Raw genomic sequence first — 19215 nt, forward strand, 5'->3', positions numbered from 1 at the left:
GCGCCCCCGGCCCCCGACCCCCACCACCGGCCCGGCGCCTCCTCACCTTTCCCCGGGCGGTCCGGCCGGCGACACCGCACAGCGTTCCCAGGTACTGCCGTTTCCAGAAGAAAAACAAAAGCGGCAAAACAACTCAGGGTTCCTCCTCAGACCAGGGCGCCGGCAGAGAGCCCAGGAGGCGGCCCCCCAGGCCCCCGGGCCCTCCGCGCGTGCCCGCCCCACCCCCGCCCCGCGCCGCGCGGATCTCCAGCTCGCCCACCCGCCCGCCCCACGCGAGGCTCCGGCGCTGACCTGTGACCCCTCCCGTGGCCGGGGAAGATGGCGCCACCGCGGGGGGGCGGGGCCGCGTGACGCGCGCCTGGCCCCGCCCCTCGGAGAACCCGGCTCGCCGGCGTGCGCATGCGCGAGCCGTGCCACGGGCGCGCACTTACGGGGGCTGGGTGTCGTTTGTGACAAAACCCGAGTGGGGCCCAAAGTAATCCACATGCGAATATGGGAACCCAAATCCCCCCTGAGATAGCGCAGATGCAGCTACGGTACCGGGGCTCTAACCGCAGGGAGGTCCGGACTCCACGCGCAGAAAGGAGACTCGAAAAGCCGGCCTGTTTTGTTGTAAAATAATGTACTTCCCCCAGCGGAATGGAGGATTTTGGAGACACCTGAGCTTCCGCCTGGGCACCACCACTCCCCTTCACCTGCCTTGGGGAGGACACGCAGGTACTAGCAGGAGTTGGCCCTGGGAAAAGGCTGATTCAGCTTCTACCCAGCCTCTTTAAGAATGCTTTCCCAAGAATAATTTGTGAATTAATGTATTTCACTCCCTCACTAACCGTGTTCAGTAAAGGACGCCTCATGTACGGGAATGGAGGGAGCCCACCAGAGTTACCCTCCAGGTTTTCATCGGGACTTTGAAGGGTCTACTGTGGACAGTCATAAACTCTTAGCAACTATATGCAAACTTCTGGACCCATGTATTTACTCTTCTGGTGGGTTCTAATTTCGTTATGCTTATCAGAAGTTTATAAATCTTAGTGTATGGATGGGTTGTGGAAAAGAGAAGAGAAACCACAAGCAATATTTATACATTTATTTATAATGAAATTATGGTCTAAATATTTACAACATATAGGAAACCAGAGAATATGTTTATTATACAAAGCCAGCCTGCAAAGTATTCAAATGTGCAAAAATGACAGTTCAGAATCTCAAACTACTCCTGGTTCAGCAGACTAGCTCCTTCTTTCACACATCAATATTTGATACAAAAAAGTTCTTTTGGCAAAACCTGTAATGCCAAGAAAAAGGACAAGTTGCAATTTCAGTCACTAAGTCCACCATCCATCCTATTGTGAGCAGTCACATCTCTCTATTTTAGCTGCAACCAGTTCGGAGAGACAGACCACTGTGTTTCGTTTCTGTGATGAGTTCTGACCAGCTTTTGATCAAGCGGTTTTCTCGGACCCAGCTGAAGACATGGAGCTTATTAGAAGGGCAATAAAAGCTGCAATGGCTTTCTGGGACAAGAGTGCCTGAAGGTGCCAGCTTTGGATCATCCCAATAAAAAGACATAATGAAGAAAAAAACCAAAAACCCTTCATTTTCCTACTCAGGATCCAGTTATATCCAACACCTTTAAATTAGTAAAACTGCATTTTCCAAAACAGAAAAGAATGCAAAAATGAAATAGGGATGAACTGTTCTTAGATTTAAAGGTGCCGAAAGGGAAGGATGGTCTTAAAATCAACTCCCCACTAATAAATAGTAAGTCTTTGTGACCAGTTGTCAGCAAAATTGACCAAACAGTAGTAAAATACAAATAAAACTTTCTTTTTGTCAGAATAGTGGCCATTCATGTGGAAAAGGCTGGGCAGGTCAAATGTATACTGGAATGACCCTGTTGGGATGCTCTGTTGAACAAGCACATTTCACCAACTGTTAAAAAGCTTCTGAGACAAATTTGTGATTCTAAGTAAATTTTAACAGATACTATGCCACTGCAGAAACAAGGATGTTTAAAAAAGAATGAAGCCCCTTTAAGAGAGGGGACATTGCATCTCTAACTTCTGCAAAGGTCCATGATGGTTCCCAACACAGGCCCCAGAGTCTTATTAAATCAAATGCATGCATTATTGCTAAAGAGAGTCACCAAGGGTCAAAGCTCTGTTCCACTGTTTCCTACGGGGCCATCCAGAATGGCATCTGCTGTTTAGCTCGTGGTTGTGACGAAGGGTACTGATACCCCAAACTCCAGCCCTGTGGAAAACTACTTGCATTTTTATGACCCCCGTGCTCCTCCTCTTCATCAGATGAATCTGCAGCATAAGCCACCAACCCGAATCCCTTCTCTGCAGTTTTCATCTTCTTGACTGGATAATCTAGAATAGAGAAAAACAACCCCAACCCCATCCCCCACCAAGACAAAAAAAAAAAAAAAAAAAAAAAAACCCCAACCCCCCCCCCCCCCAAAAAAAAAAAAAAAAAAAAAAAAAGATAATACCATAAATTCGTTAATAAAAAAAAGATGTTAATTGTAAGTGGTTAGTTGGACACCATTTTGAGGTCACAGGGTCAATGGTCACCCAAAAACGTTGAAGATCACACGAAAAACAGCACCAGCATCAGCAAATGTGAATCCACCAGAACCATGTAAGAAAACAGAGAAAGAAAAAAGAAACACAAAAAAAAAAAAAAAAAAAAAAAAGAAAAAAAAGGAAAGTTAGCAAGGGAGTCTCTGGAGGCTGATATTTCACCTTTTAAAGAGTTAAAAGAAAAGAAGTTAAGAAAAGAAAAAAATGTATTTTCTTCTGTTCATTTTTATTAGGACTACAGGCAAAGAACAAGTGATCCCGTATTCCTCTAAATTCTGGGATACTAGGAGGCAACACTTTTTTAACAGCCACAGGCTGACCATTCATAACCAAAAGAACTATGAGGAGAGATGCAGCTCAGCTCCCAATACAAAGAAAAATCAATCTTTTTTTAAAGTAGGCTCTACGCCCAACATGGGGCTTGAACTCATGACCCGAGATCAAGAGTCGAAGGCTCCAACTGAGCCAGCCGGGCATCCCGAAATATCAACCCTTAAGTCTTTATCAGATTACCTCCAGGTATTCAGACAACAAAGGCAACAAAATTTTGAAACAACCTACCAATCATTAGTATTTCCTAGGGTTTTAATGATGCTATGTATAAAATATAAGTTGACTTTTCTAGACACACTTCGATTGAAAATAAAAGTCCATGTAACTATATGCTGCCTTATTTAAAAAAAGAAAAAGATATCCTCCTTAGCCTGTAGATATTAGAAGTTGGATTAAACAGCTGACTGAGTGCCACCTGAATGAGTATCAGGTCAGAAAACTAGTAACTTAGGACCAGTCTTAGCTGCCCGCGTGTCCCCAGCTCCACGTCACTCACCGTGGCCCCCTGCTCCAGCCCCAGACCCATTCCTGTCATCAGACTCTGCTTTCATTCCAGTCACTGGGAAGGCTGGTGGAGGCATCAACTGCCTGTTAGAAGAAAAACCATGACAGCCTTTCAGACAGATCCAATCAATTGTACCTTCTCCAGCAGACAGTCAACCGTTCACCTCCACCCTTTCCACCTGAGCCCCCCTTCGAGCTACTAGCAGGTTGTAAGGTGCCAAGCTGTTAGCCGGGCCAGGCCAAAAGTAGAACACTGCTGTGGGAGGCTAGTCCCGTCCTAGGAAGGCTCAAAGAACCACACAGGAGAGGGATGGCAGCTGGGCCCCCCCGTTCAAGTACCTTAGTCCATAATATTCTAGAATAATAGTCTAGGAATTTTTTTTTTTTTTTTTAATAAACATTTACTTGAGACAGAGAGAGAACATGGGCCGGGGGGAGCCCTCTCCCCCCGGAGGAAGAGGGAGCAGCAGACTCCCCAATGAGCAGGGAGCCTGATGCCGGGCTTGATCCCAGGATCCCGGGATCATGACCCGAGCCAAAGGCAGATGTTCAACCGACTGAGCCACCCAGGAGCCCCAATATTCTAGGATTCTAAGTAGCAAACACAGCTTGTGTAAGACTCCAGTCACTGCCTACGCTTAGGAAAATGGCCAAGATGCGGACAGTGAAGTAGAGGAAGATGCCTGATAAGCAAGAACTGAATGACTCAAAGCCCAGGGTAACTGCCTCAAGACTGAAAGGGGCAGCATAGTGCAGCAGTTATAAAAAAAAAAAAAAAAAAAAAGTTTATTTGAGCCAAAGGATTTCATTACACTTTGATCGATTATTTTTTTTTAATGTAGGTTCCACGCCCAGCATGCAGCCCAATGCGAGGAGTGAACTCACGACCCTGAGATCAAGACCTGGGCTGAGATCAAGAGTCGGATGTTCAACAGACTGAGCCACCCAGGTGCCCCTTCATTACAGTTTTAGAACACGGAAGCCCATAGCAACGGTCGTTATTCACACTAATGGTGTAAACCAATGACATCTGAATACATTCATGTAATTATGCTCCAACTAACTTACCTGTCCCTCTCTCGCTCTTTGCCTGAGGAACTTGCCGGCTTCGATCCTGCACCTTCAATCTCATTCTGACTGGAGAAGCCTGTACCTAAATTAGTCATATGAATGGGTCCATGCTATGAGCAGAAAAATACAGTGGCATTAGCAAATCTACAACTGCTGCATTGACTTTAGCTCCTTAATGTAACTGTCAAGTGCCTCGCCTTTCTGGTTGCAGTAAGCTCACTACATAGCCCTCTGGGATTTGGAACATAACCACAGCTGGAGGAGACGTGATCTTTCTCTGTAGGACTTGGTCATGCTACATGTATCTGTTTTCAACTATCCTCTTATAAACTATAAAAATGCTTCAGAGTTTGTTTCAAAGAACATTTCAAGGGCTCTGGCAAAGAGTAAAGGTGCTTCTCCTGATAAAACAAAATGGCGCCAAAACTACACATTTATTTATTTATTTTAAAACTTCACATTTAAAAAACATTTTAAAAAACTCTTTACTTGGAACGCCTACTTATATACCGTGTATGCCCAGAATCACTACATTTCTGCCCAGCTTTTGCTGTGGGCGGTGGGGACTGGAGAAAGTAACTGTGCTCTCTTTTACGCGGAAGAAGAACAGTAAATTGAGAGCCAAGGTTAAAGTACAAACCATATGCTGGTAGGTAGAACGGAAGTGAGAACTATCTGAGGCTTTCAGGAGGAAGTGCAGAATTCTACAGAACTCCTTCTAGGTACGAGTCATAGAGCTCTCGACCTCTCTCCACGTGGAGCTTTGTATTTTCCTACACTGATCCCAAACACCAACCCACCCAAACGGAGTCACTCTTGCTTTAAACTAATCCCCCAAGGGAAAAAACCTAATCTAAATGGATTCCAGAAAACAAAAACCTAGTATTGGGAGAACGGTTAACATAGACGTGAATTTATCTTTCTTTAGAGGAAGGATATGGTAAGATGAGATGAGCAAAATAAGAGTATTTCATTTAACCTGGTATCCAAGAAGTCCAGATTCTCGTTCATCTGGCAGCTCTTCTGTGAATCGCCTCTTCTGTGCCTGGGGTTGAGCTGGGAGTGGGGGCGGGGGTGGGGGCTGGGGCTGGGGGCCGGCAGGCAAGGCAGTTTTGACAGGAGCAGCAGGAATAAAAGGCCCACTCATCGGACTCTGGGACCAAAACAAATGAAGGGAAAAGGTGGGAGAATGTCCAGCCACTTAATAAGGAAAACAGTAACACAGCAGACTGTAACAATTCACGCGTGTCCGAGAAATCCTGTCTCTCTGGTCCTTAGCTTCCCTCCTGGATCATTTGGTGTCAGGAGAGCCTAGCCTTCCCCCCTTCACGGGAGGGAAATGCGGAACTGACGATTCCTCCGGGGCTCTGAACTCTCAGGAGCAGCCTGCTGTGCACTTGGGCAAACATGACCGACAAATCAAAATTCCAGCCGCTCACTGAGTTCACAAGTTATCAAGCAAGAACATTCTCCAGTTTAGACCCCTCTCATCAATGTGATTAGCTCTTTCTGGATTATAAAGGCTGCTAATGCTTGTGGCAAAGGCAAGTTCATCTGCCACTTCTAGGGATAAGTTGTTACAGCAAGAGGGAGTCTGTCCAATGTTGTAAGAGATTGTTCCAGAAAGGAATAAGGACCGATCCAGGATGTATCAGAGAAAACAAGCACTTCTCAAAGGACAACTCTTATTAAATGAATGGCTAATACCTACTGAATGCTTGGGTCATCTCACTTAATCTTTGCAACCTCTGAAATACCACCATTATGCCCATTTTCTAGAAGGAAACCAAAGCCTGGATGGGCTGAGTCACATCCCAGGATCGCACAGCTCAATCGCAGGAAAGCATGAGGAACCCTGGCAGCCTCTGTCTAAAGCCCAACCCTAAGGGCCAACTCGGTCGTACTCCTTTCTGGTCACAAAGCAACGTGGCTCAGAGCTGGAGACCTACGGCTCTGCCAAACCTTACAAGGAAAGTAATCAGGACGAGGGGTCACAACCAGAATTTAGGGAAAGTCTTCTGTTGTTTCACACCGTACAGCCCCCTTCAGTGCTCCCAGCCCACCAGTCGGGGGCAGGGCCATGGTGCAGGGCTGCGCACCCCTCACACGGGTACACTGTGAGAGGCCCACAGAGAAGAGCCCACCATCTCCCTGGGCTCACTAGCCTCTCCCCTGCCTCAGAGAAGGGGTGGACATCATCCATCTGGATGAGCTCGCTACCTACCCTTTCCTAAAATTCTAGTTTCTTATGTAACTTGAGAAACACACAAGAACATTTCTAATCCTTAAGCTGGCAAAGTTCATGTACCCCTCGGCCCAGAACCCCTGCATATGGTGCATTTCTTCTGAAGATTAGTGACTCAGTTCCAATCATGGAGAGGCATGTAGGCCAGCCGCCTTCTCCTTGAGGCAGGGGCAGGCGAGCGACGGCCCACGACTGCGGCTCATCACCCACTTCGGGACATCCAGCGTTCTCAGGGCCCCGCCCCGCGCGGTCGTTCCGCACCGTCCTGGGCTGCCGCGGTGCACGCCCAGCGACGGAGGGCAGCGGGTGTGACAGAGCCCGCGTGGCCCGCAGGGTCTAGCCTATCTGCCACCTGGCACTGCAGAGCAAGCTTCCTGACTCCTCTTTTAAACGACCACTTGGTGGAAAGACTCGGGACACGGAGCCAGGGACTTCGGGACGCACACACACGTGTACACGCTGCCCCAGAGCATCCGGGTAGCTTGGGAGCGGTGACACCGGAGGAACAGAACAGAAGACCTCGCGTTACGCGGAACGACACGCTTTCTTCCTGCAGGTGCTGCCGCGTCTGCCCGGCAGCTCCCCCGAGGTCAGCGGGGCCCGCCCCGCGCCTGGCGTCCTACCTGTGCAGTGCCGGCCGGAGGCTGCACCTGCGTCAGCGGGTACTGGGTCGGCACAGGTGGGACTCCAGTGGGTAGCGCTGGCAAGACTCCAGGTGCCAAGGGGACAGCTGGGGGCACTACGCTTGGTGCTCCGTAGGGAGGCTGAGCTGGCTGCTGAGGAGGGGGAACAACAGGGTAACCAGACTGATAGCCATTGGCTGGATAATATGGTGGCTGAGGAGGGACACTACTTATGGCAGAGGGTTGTGTATAGCCTGAGGGGGAAGAAAAAAAGCGTCCAATCAGCTGTAGCAAAAGGAGACAGTTTGGCTGAATATTAACTTAATCTCTAGGGAAGAAAAACACTGAGGGACGAATGGCTTTCCAAATTACCGTTAAGTCGAAGGGAACACTCTTAGTGCCCTGGCACGGCCTAGCCCTAAACACCCTACTTTACACATAAATATCACTAACAACACTCTTCTTCTTCTTGAACACTTCAAGACATACACACCTGGTAAAGGTACAGCAGTATTAATCTGATTCACAAATCTAGAATATTCAGCATGAACCTGCAAGAGAAGGGAAAACAAATTCATATGGGACAGTCCTAATTCACAGAGTATTTGCAAGGGTCTGACTATACGACTCTCGGACCAAAGCAGCTAGGAATTAAAAATATTTCCACTGATTAAAAAAGAAAAAAAATTTCCATTGACATTTCAACCAAATTTAGACTCGTTTAATCTAAATCTTAATAAGGCGCGGGGAGCCTGGCGGGCTCAGTCGGTAGAACATAGGACTTTTGAGCTCAGGGTTATGAGTTCAAGTCCCACACTGGGTGTAGAGATTACTTAAAAATAAAATCTTAAAAAAAAAATCCATCAATCAAGGGGCGCCTGGGTGACGTACTCGGCTGACCGTCCAACTCTTGGTCTCAGCTTGGGATGTAGTCTCAGGGTCATGGGATCGAGCCCTGCGTCAGGCTCGCAGTCAGCTCGGAGTCCACTTGAGATTGTCCCTCTACCCCTCCCTCCCTCTCTAAAAATAAGTATTTTTTAAAAATCTGGGGTGCCTGGGTGGCTCAGTTGGTGAAGCGTCTGCCTTTGGCTAAGGTCATGACCCCAGGGTACTGGGATCGAGCCCCGCACTGGGCTCCCTGCTCAGCCTGGGACCTGCTTCTCCCTCTGCCTGCCACTCCCCCTGCTTGTGCTCTCTCTCCCTCTCACAAATAAGTAAAATCTTAAAAAAAAAAAAAATCCATTAATCAATTACTTTTAATAAGGCACACCCTATAAATTATTAAGCCAGGATGTGGGAATCAGAAGCATGGACATCAGGAGCTGCCTAAATCCCCAAACTAGACTCAATTCTGAGGTACAAAATCATTCAGAAATAAGGTTAGGAAATTCCTAAATCGTCAGTGTAACTACTGAGAATTCATTCATTCTTTTATTTACTGGCCTTCTCCTCAAGGAGCTCAGGGCTCGACACAGGGTTAGTATGTCCCCCCATCCAGTTCTTCATTATGAGATTCCCACTGAATCAGTAACTTCAAGCGGCAGCAGAGACAGACAGGGGATGGTAAATCAGGTTACTTCACAAAAGCAAAGAACACAGCTTCCCAAAAGGGCACCCTGAAATACCAGCTAACACAAGGCTGAATACCTGCAACCCCCAAATGCGATTGCCGCCAAGGACTGTACCAGTGGCCCTACTGGTTTAACGTGTGGTTACTAGATCACAGAATAAAAAGAACAGGTAATCAAATAAGCAGTTAGCCCAAAGGCATTGTTAACTGGTTTTAAACTAATATAGCTCTACCCTTACTTTAGCTAAACCTACTGTTAAGAAAAATTTGGAATGCCCACCGGTAAACGACTGGGCCAAGATTGAAAGTACTATTTAAATACCTGACGACATTGAGATTTTATACTGATGTACCAGATTTCAAAATTCCACACTGAAATAGTTCCTAAAGAAGAACTGCATGCCAGCTGACCCTGGCTAGAGAAGTTTGTCTTCCTTATGGAGAATGTGAGTTGCTAGAATGGTGTAGTGGTTCCAAAATTCACGTCTGCCCAGAACCTCAGAATCTGACCTTATTTGGAAACCAGGCCTTTGCAGATACAGTCTGTTAACATGAAGTCATTCTGGGTCATGGTGGGCCCTACATGCAAGGACTGCTACCCTTACGAGAGACAGGCAGACGAGACACAGGAGTAGGCCAGGAGACAACGGAGCAGAGGATGGAGCTCTGCTGTTTGGGGAAAGAATGCAAAGGCCGGTAAGCCGGGAGAGGCATGGAGCATCCTCCCTCACAGCATTCGTTCAGAAGGAACCAACCCTGCCCACACTTTGATTCTGAATGTCTGTCTGGCTTCCTGAACATGAGAAAATAAATTTCTGTTGTTTTAAGTCACCTAGTGTGAGGGAATTTTGATATGGCAGCCCTAGGAAACCAATACAGGTGGGAAAACAGCTAAGACAAATGGCAGTGGCTCTTCAGAGTATCAGACACACAAATGTAACTCACTGTTTGCAAGAGATTCTCACAGAGTTTCTTGGCAGCGGCCAGGCCTTCTGGTTTCGGATGACTGCAAAGAAACAAGAACCAAAAAGTCAAAGAGGAGAAGAATAAAGGATACAGAATTTTGCTTTCACTTTGCATGCTATACACAAATTTAACATATTCAACATAGCACCAATCTAAGCTTCTGAAAATCACAAAGTAACGTCTTATAATATGCCCCTTAACCCCTAACTACTATCATTAAAACAAATACTTTTAAAGTATTAAAAAACATTTTAGTCACGAAAATAACTGTAAAATGCATTAGTATCACCATAGCTTTAGGTGAAGATGCCTTTAGGCTCAACACAGCTCATTTCAGGGTCACAGATCTGTATAAAACCCAAGAACCTGAATACTAAAAGACAATTCCACCTCCTAATTCAACAGTTCTTATTCACCATTTATTAAGTGATTACTGGGGGCGCCTGGGTGGCTCAGTCAGTTAAGCATCTGCCTTCGGCTCAGGTCACGATCCCGGGGTCCTGGGATCGAGCCCCGCATCGGGCTCCCTGCTCCGCGGGAAGCCTGCTTCTCCCTCTCCCTCCTGGCTCCCCCTGCTTGTGCTATCTACCTCTGTCAAATGAATAAATAAGAAACTTAAAGTGATTACTGTTAGTACTGACCTATATTCCTCATGTTACTATTTATCAAACCTATCTTCTTACTCCTTTTGAATCACTCCTGCCCGTACTGAGCAGCTGACAACACTCAAATGTCCTCAGCCCCAGCCATCCATACATACCTAATGTAAATATACATAGGTTCAAAAGCTTCTCGGCCAGATGCTGGCTCGATACAACCTGAACCTTTGCCTCTGAGGAAGACTTTGGCACCGGTTTCAATCTGAATGTGCTGCAAATAGGAGCAGCCTGGACCTTCTACTTTCTCCTTGACATTAAATGTGGGCACAGCATGCTCGAGACCCACGAATAATTTGTCTTGAACATAATGCATCTGTAGAAAAACAGAATACCTCAGATTAAACACACAACACCTAATTAAATCGTAATCTTGAAAATTATTTTGCAAAAAACTTTAATCCTCCAGATACTTTTAATCACTGCCAAAATGAGGACCCCCTATAATTTCCACCATCAGCCCATAAAAACAAACTTTATAAAGTAGCTTAACTTAAATGAGCACTACACGGGCCATGTACCTACCTAGAACATTAACACCTTCCTCCGTTCAGCAAAACCTACTCACCAGGTGCAAAGCAAAGACTCACTACTAAGTGCACCTACAGCCCCCGAGTGCTGTAAGTCTTAAGAACCTACAGCACAGTCTTCTGTGAAACAAGCAAAGCATGTTGGGTCGTACAGTCAGCCCTGTGGTGTTCTCCAATGAGGGCTGCTCTCTCCCACCCGGTTTTCTAGGAGGATTGTATCAGCAGAGTCTTACTTCACCAGACTCAGCCTTCTTAATCCTCCAGCTGCCATCACATAATCAAACCAGAACTTCCAAATGTACAGTGTAGACATGCTCTGATCTGTATCGATGCCCTTTCTAGAATACATCAAAGTAAACAAACGTGTGTTCAGATGTTCACTGCCTCTTAGAAGCCGAAATGGTCCATTAATAGGATAGCATCAGCAGGTAAGCCTCGGGTTGGATTTCAGGATTTTCCTTCATACTTTCCACATTATTTGGCACATATCACTTTTACAGAAATGACAACACGGTTAATGATCTCTCCACTAAACTTACCCCTGACTGGAAGGGAGGCTTCTGGCTAATGGCTGGAGACAACTGTGCAATGGGCGCTGGCTGGTGATACACAGTGACTGTCGCACCATTGAAAGTTGGACTCGTCCCCGTGGCAGCTTTGACCACCCCGTTGGTGATAATTTCTTTGATTCGGTTTACTGCTCCTATGGAAAAACAGAGTGAGATAATATACCGAAGGAATGAATGAACTGACTAGTACCCATTGACAGACCCAGCCAATGCACAATTACCCCTATATTAATCCATTTTACAGGACACCCAAACATGTGGTCCTCAGCCTCTCTATACCCCCAGCACACTCATAAGCAGTTCATACACAAATTACAACACCCACCAGGAACATTCTGCGAACATATGCTATACAGCCCTGTACTTTGTCCTTTACAAAAAGTGGGATGTGAGCCAAACCATTACTTACTGTCCACTAATTCCCGTGTCTGGCCCTGAACATGAAGGTATAATGGACGATCCCTATAAAGAGAAATATAAAATGATGATCCCAAACTGGTCATAACCAAAGGAACCAAATGGGTCACCAAATCAAATCTGTAATGTTTCCAGTTTCCAAATAAGTAAAAGGGACTACATACAAGGAAATGGCTGCTGCAAATTTCTAGGAACACGGTTTTATAGCTGGGGAATAAATAACCTTTTCTGGTTGCTTCAAGTTAATTGGTCCACACAGCGATCAAATCTGTTCTTACGGGCTCATGAATATTGGCATCTAGTCAACCGAGATAACCTGAGGCCTGAGAACAATATTCCTTTTTGCTGGTTGTCTAACAGGTTATGGGCAATTGTGCTCCCGGCTATCCAAATTAAAGGAGCAAAGTGATGGCGGCCTGTGGGCCCATGTCTCTGAGGCCCACACCAAGGGAACTCTAGATTCTAAATGTAAAGTGGCATGGATTCCGATTTTGATTATAATAATGGAGATCATCAAAAACCATAGTTAATATAAAGCTATAGATAAAAAAATAACAGTATTTAAAGACAAAAAAATTCAAAACAGCAACCAGTACACACAAAAAATTGAAATGTTGGTTTCAGGTGGGGACCAAGTTTTGCTTCCTAATTATATTTAGTTTAAGCCAATGCAAAAAGCATCGCATGCCTACCTGCCCTCAAAACTGAGTCATGGGAGGGATGCAACTATAGGGGGACAAAATCATTCGGCAGAAAACCTTACAGCCTGATGAAAGGTTTTTTTTTTTTTTTTAAAAGGGAGGTTACAACAAAATACAGACCCTTTTGTTGGGGGAAATATTCCCATACAGAAATTTGGAAGTGTATACATTAAATGTAGCAATTATCTCATTTTACACTTTTCCATAATTTGTTTCCTCCAATAAAATATTGCCTGTGAAACAAAAAATCCACAGAGCAACAGGAAGGAAAACGGTTCCCAACTCCTTACGTGTTTGAGCTGTCCCAAATTCTACTACGTAGCATGTGTATATACACACACCAAGCTACTAACCAAATATTTGCACATATTTCCTAAGCATGAAAAACATGAAACTAATGTGAGCCACATGTCCAACCTTTCCCCAAAGCAAATGATGTGCATACACACCCCGGTCCCACTTTGGCCTTCTCCTCAGCGGTCATGAATCTCCCTCGAGTTGACACCGCAGCCCCACTAAGTCGGCTGATCTAAAAGGGAAACGTTCTATTAAAAAGGTGATGTGGCAGCTGATCGAGGTCAATGGCAGGCAGAAAGATGGATTTTCCCCATTCAATCGCTATACCAGTAGATAGGAATGAGTTCTCTCCTGTATCTGAAACCTCAATTCCATTGTTTCTTGCTCACCTGACCAGGGGAATCCACCCATATCTGTTTCTTTACCTTCACTGAGAAGTTCCTCTGCGGTTAATTCAACCCAATCCTGACTTTGGAGATTATGACCCAAACCCACTCATAAACACCTGACTCCTGTCTGTAGTTAGAGGTCTTGTTTTCCTGACTGTGCCCACCCACCACCTTCCCCAAAGGGACCCGACATCTGCCCACCTCGTCCTGAGTCTGCCCTCGAGTCAGCAGGTTCCTGCATGTGAGAGGCACATCGTTGATCTCGACCTCAGCTACCACCAGGTCATCCTTGCTTTTACTGCTAGTTAGGCCTTTGCCAGCCGCCTGAAGCTACAGGAGAGATTGGATTGGAAAGTTTGTAAGATGAAACAGTATGTTTCTGCTGTTCAATTTACAAGTGCCCCTACCCAGGTCCCACCATCACCTTATTGCTGCCTTTACCTGCCTACAAATACACTTGGTCACTCCTGGGTCATTCTCCAAAGATGAAATAACAAGCGAACAAAACCTCACTAAATGGACACAAGTGTTGCCAATTTACTTGAAGACAATCATCAGATTTCTCTGGAACGGAGGCCATGTGTGCATTTCTATGACTGCATAATCCCAGAAACCCTACGGACTAGAAGCTGCAATCTCCGGGAAGAAAATTAAAAGACTAAGTTAGGGTGCTTTACAGCTCAACCAGCTAGCTGTATGTACAGTAAAATACAGGGCAGAGTCCACAGCACAATGCAGAGTCCAGCAACCCACGCACCTCATGTGTGGAACTGGACGCTATCTTTGTGCCAACACCGCAGCCACAACGTATCACATGCAACCAGTCCCATCCTTGCAATGATCTGGAAAACCGGTCAAGTTTACCTGACAACCCATTGCTCCCCATTAAAGGAGAGCTAAGAGAATGAATGAAACGCCAAGCAAAATCCTAAAATCTGATCTGGTTTCTCCCAATTTAAACTATAGGCAACTCCAGATAGCGGATATGAATTATCTGAAAAAATTTTCATCCCAAGATGGCCTTCCGCAACCCTTTGTTGCCTTGGACCAATGTTCGGCAAATGTGCTCAAAGAAGATAAAACACAGTTTACTTCTTTACGCATTAGATACACTTTTAAAAGAGATTTATTGGGGCGCCTGGGTGGCTCAGTCGTTAAGCGTCTGCCTTCGCCTCAGGTCATGGTCCCAGGGTCCTGGGATCGAGCCCCTCATCGGGCTCCCTGCTCGGCAGGGAGCCTGCTTCTCCCTCTCCCACTCCTCCTGCTTGTGTTCCCTCTCTCGCTGTCTCTCTCTCTGTCAAAAAAATAAATAAAAATCTTTAAAATAAATAAATAAATGAGATTTATTTACTTATTTTCGAGAGAAGGAGAGAGAGAATCTCAAGCAGACTCTGCACCCAGTGCGGAGCCCAACAAAGGGCTCGATCTTGTGACTGCGAGATCATGCCTTGAGCCAAAATTAAGAGTCGGACATCTAGCGGGCTGAGCCACCCAGCTGCCCCGCATTAGATACATTTTTCAAAGTACACAAACTACATAGACTCAACAATATCTCATCTTTGTTCATTATTCATTGTATTTTTGTTTGCAAAGAGCTGCAATACCTGCTCAGTATTGGCCACCATCAAAGGTACTTATCAGTGCTATCCCACAGGACCTCCTGTGAAGACGCAGGTGTTCTCTACCTCGCCGTCCAACACGGCCACAGCCTCATGTCCAAATACTGTGACAAGGAGCTAAATTTTAAATTTTAATTCAAATTTTAATTTAAAAAGCTGCATGTGGCTAGTGACTACTGTTGTGGACCGCACAGGTGTCACCAACCCCATCAGAAGAGGAAACTGAGGCCCCACAACGCATCTAAGCCCCACAGCCAGTAACTGAGGATCCCGGTGTCAAATCCATATATTCTGATTTTTTTTTTTTTTTTAGATTTTATTTATTTATTTGACAGAGAGAGACACAGCGAGAGAGGGAACACAAGCAGGGGGAGTGGGAGAGGGAGAAGCAGGCTCCCTGTTGAGCACGGAGCCTGAGTGGGGCTCGATCCCAGGACCCTGGGATCATGACCTGAGCTGAAGGCAGTCGCTTAACCAACTGAGCCACCCAGGCGCCCTGATTTTTTTTTTTTAAAGATTTTTATTTATTTATTTATTGAGAGAGAGAGAGAATGATAGAGAGAGAGCATGAGAGGGAGGAGGGTCAGAGGGAGAAGCAGGCTCCCCGCTGAGCAGGGAGCCCGATGCGGGACTCGATCCCGGGACTCCAGGATCATGACCTGAGCCGAAGGCAGCCACCATTTTTTTTTTTTTTTTTAAGATTTTATTTATTTATTTGATAGAGAGAGTGAGAGAGCACAAGCAGGGGGAACAGTAGAGGGAGAGAGAGAAGCAGGTTCCCCGTCAAGCAGGGAGCCCGATGCGGGGCTCGATCCCAGAACCCTGGGATCATGACCTGAGCCAAAGGCAGTCGCTTAACCGACTGAGCCACCCAGGCGCCCTATATTCTGATTCTAAAGCCACTACTGGCACCATGTTGCCTCCTGCTGTGCTCAACTGCTTTTTAGAGGAAAAAAAATGAATAAATGATTAACATCAGTGTTAAGAATTTTAATATTCAAGGAGCATTCCACCTTAGTGTGCTTTTAGTATTTCCTTGCAGAACTTAGAAATGGACAGTTGACTCAATCTTTGCAAACAAAAATACAATGAATAATGAACTTCCAATTCACTAAAAGTTCCCACCAATTCTGCAGAACTTGAATACTGAAACATCCAGACATCTGATAACGGCCATTCTGTTGTTATACTCATACACTAGATAACTAACAAAAAATTGTATCATCTTGCCCCTCCCCCAGCTTTACTGAGCTATAACTAATACATAAGAATTGTACACATTTAAGGTGAACAATTGGATGTTTTGACATACGTATACATTGGGAAATAATTGTCACAAACATGCTAATAAACACATTCATCGCTAACCCAAATTGCATTTTCAAACACAGAACCCATCTCTTCACTGGAAGGCTGTTTTTAATTGAAGTCAAAAGAACCTTTTTTTAAATGAGAATTATAATGGAATGAGCTGCCTTAGAACACACTCAGAGCACTGAGCTTATGGGAATTCAGAACACTGAATTCTCCAACTGTAGAGGCTTTCAAGCAAAAGCTAAACCCCTGACTGTCTGAAGTGACTCTGAAGTCAGACATGTGCCCGCCGTGACAAATCTTATCTTATACAATTCACATTCACGAGCCTCATTTTCCTCCTCTGAACCGGCGACAGTAATCCATCCCATCAAATTGCTGCAAAGAATTTTTTTAAGTGCAAAGCATGCATTCTAGCAATACAAACAGCCACTATGCTCATTATCCTGCACGAAGATTCTTGTCTTCTACTGCAAGATAAATTAAAGACTTCAAAGTTCAGATCCATCCTAGTCGTGAAATTCTAATTATACCAGAAATTCTATAAAATGACCAAATAATTTCCTCAATTTGTGTGAAAACAGCAAAACCACCAACATATAAATTATTCATTTTATTTCACAATTACAGTGTAGGCAGTCATTAAAAACCTATGGATTCTAATTATAGAGAAGACTGTATTTACTCTTTAGTATAGTTTTTTTTTTTTTTTAAGATTTTACTTATTTATTTGAGAGAGAGAGAGTGAGAGAGAGAGAGAGCACAAGAGGGGGGAGCAGGAGAGGGAGAAGCAGACTCCCTGCCGAGCAGGGAGCCCGATGCGGGACTCGATCCCGGGACTCCAGGATCATGACCTGAGCCGAAGGCAGTCGCTCAACCAACTGAGCCACCCAGGCGCCCCTACTCTTTAGTATAGTTGATTAGACAGTTTAAAGCTCGCTTGATTTACCTGAACGTCTCTTTTGACTTCAGGGAAAATGCACTTGTTGAATAACGTATTACATCGTCCCTTTACGTGATTAGGTCAAGAGAAGTTAAGCTGAACTGAGTGAACAAAGACAAAATCAACTATTTGGTCCATAAATCTAATCAAACCAACCAAAACTGCCTCTAAAAACAAATGACAAAATATCATGTGAGGCATTCCAAAACGAAGTGATCTTTAAATTACTGTAACCCTGTTTTCTCCTTAACACAAATAATTGATGACAGGATTACAAAATAGCCCCTATTAAAGCTACAATTAGCAGAGTCCCTTCAACCGCATATACCTTCTCAGCAGCGTTCTGAGTCGGCTTCAGCTTCCCTTTGGCCATGAGCATGGCATTGATCTTGGCAGCCACGGCGGCAGCGGCATCCAAGGCGCCAGAGGGAGCAGCCGCGGAGCCCCCAGGGCTTCCCCCACTGCTGGGAACCTCCCCACCTGGGGCCGACGGTGGGAGGAAGAGAAGGGGGGCTGGAGCTGGCTGGTCCCATTTGCTGCGGCGCCTACAGGAAGAAAAAGGAAAATATTAGGGCCCAAAGCTTTTATTTCTATTATTCTCCCCTTACGACGCTTCGGCACCCCGCTTCCCCTCAATCACGTTCTTTACACCCTCGAGTCTCCTATCAGGATTAACATTACCGTCCCTCCGTAAACACATCATTGCTGCAGCTCCACTCCACCCTCCCTCTCGAAACACTCCACTCACTCCCACTTGCCCTCGTCTTCATCTTCCTCTTGGCTGGTCCTTCCGAAAGTCCCTGCTTTCCTCCTCCCCCTGATCCCTGCCGGCCTCCTTCGGGGACCCCAAGGCCTGCTCACCACCTTTCTCCCCAAAAGCCCAGCCCTCCAACGCGTACACGTCCCACTTCAGCGCCCCCCCACCCGGACGCAGCTCCCAGCGGCCCCTCCGCCTCTCCTCCGCCCCGAGCGCGCTGCGATGCCCTCGCCCACGGAGCCTTACCCGCCGGCCCCGGGATGTGCCGCGCTCCCCGCGGACATGGCGACCGGCTCTGCTCAACCACCCGCCAACTACCCCACTACCACCTTCCCGTCACTTCCGCCCCCAACGCCCTCACGCACAGCCCCTTCCGGTCGTGAGGAAAAGCTGTTCCGGTGAGAGCGTCGGTTCCAATTGGACTCTTGTTGATTTCAAGGCGGCTGGCGTTATCTGAGACAGGGAGGGTGTGACCTTCCTGCTTGCGCCCTGCCCTTGAGAAAGATGGCTGCCGAAGCGCATATCAAGGCGGAATTGGGGCGAGGCGGTCCATGTTTGTTGTGGGCAGGCTGATAGCGGCCTACACGACAATACGCATGAGTCAGGGAATTAAACAGGTTTCTCCCCCCAGTCCAGCCACGTTCTCTGGCCAGGGAGAGAACCTTCCCGCCACCTTGGCCCGCTTCACGTTTCTGTTACCTGTTTAGGAAAAGGCAAATGGTTCGTCCCAAAGGTCATGTGAAGAATTTCTCTGGTTTTACGTCTGTGCGCCAACCACTGCTTTCAGAGCAGGGCCTCGGGGGTGCGCCGCGAGGGGGCGCCGGCGCCCGGGCGGGAGAGAGGAGGTAAAGGCCGGCCCCGGCGCACGGCCGCCTGGGGGACTCAGAGAGGGCGGTGGACGGCGGAGGTGGACGGCGGGCCCGGGCGCACGGCCGCCGAGGGAAGGGGCTCGGGGTGGGTCGTGGACGGCGGAGGTGGGGGGCGGGCCCGGGCGCACGGCCGCCGAGGGAAGGGGCTCGGGGTGGGTCGTGGACGGCGGAGGTGGGGGGCGGGCCCGGGCGCACGGCCACCGGGGGGAGGCTCGGAGAGGGCAGTGGACGGCGGAGGTGAGGGGCGGGCTCCG

The 19215-nt window shown here is 46.8% G+C and overlaps 2 protein-coding genes and 1 non-coding gene across 4 annotated transcripts in view; all 3 read right to left on the reverse strand.

The window, feature by feature from the left end:
- RIT1 (Ras like without CAAX 1) overlaps positions 1-307 on the reverse strand; it is an 8233-nt gene extending 7926 nt beyond the window's left edge. Inside the window, exons 1-2 of the mRNA XM_044916265.1 lie at positions 292-307; positions 47-94 (exon numbers count right to left, since the gene is read on the reverse strand). The gene's annotated coding sequence lies outside the window, so the exon portion shown is untranslated. The remainder of the gene's footprint in view (positions 1-46; positions 95-291) is intronic.
- A 766-nt stretch (positions 308-1073) lies between these two features.
- KHDC4 (KH domain containing 4, pre-mRNA splicing factor) lies at positions 1074-18420 on the reverse strand. 2 transcript variants are annotated; one of them, XM_021681972.1, is made up of 14 exons: positions 18339-18420; positions 17664-17880; positions 13661-13789; positions 13223-13302; positions 12065-12117; positions 11626-11789; positions 10661-10872; positions 9880-9940; positions 7858-7915; positions 7365-7618; positions 5476-5649; positions 4494-4606; positions 3418-3509; positions 1074-2375 (listed from the first exon to the last, which is right to left on the reverse strand). In XM_021681972.1, the coding sequence occupies exons 1-14, from the start codon at positions 18374-18376 to the stop codon at positions 2176-2178; spliced, it is 1845 nt and encodes a 614-aa protein (XP_021537647.1). In that variant the 5' UTR covers positions 18377-18420; the 3' UTR covers positions 1074-2175. The 2 variants fall into 2 exon arrangements, with proteins under 2 accessions (XP_021537647.1, XP_021537648.1); XM_021681973.2 differs by lacking the exon at positions 1074-2375 and having other exon boundaries at positions 3429-3509; positions 4494-4578.
- On the reverse strand, positions 11223-11351 carry LOC123325229. The gene has a single exon (XR_006540328.1).
- Positions 18421-19215: the final 795 nt, after the last annotated feature.

This window comes from Neomonachus schauinslandi, chromosome 6 (assembly GCF_002201575.2).
Source record: "Neomonachus schauinslandi chromosome 6, ASM220157v2, whole genome shotgun sequence".
In the NCBI taxonomy this organism is placed as follows: domain Eukaryota; kingdom Metazoa; phylum Chordata; class Mammalia; order Carnivora; family Phocidae; genus Neomonachus; species Neomonachus schauinslandi.

Excerpts from the sequence above, each read along its gene's own strand:
- KHDC4 (XM_021681972.1), bottom strand. The coding sequence starts at position 18,376 with ATGTCCGCGGGGAGCGCGGCACATCCCGGGGCCGGCGG. Across the intron at positions 12,118-13,222 it reads AAGGCCAAAGTGGGACCGGG|GGATCGTCCATTATACCTTC; the intron begins GTGTGTATGCAC and ends TTCTCTTTATAG. Across the intron at positions 2,376-3,417 it reads GGCTGGAGCAGGGGGCCACG|ATTATCCAGTCAAGAAGATG; the intron begins GTGAGTGACGTG and ends TCTCTATTCTAG.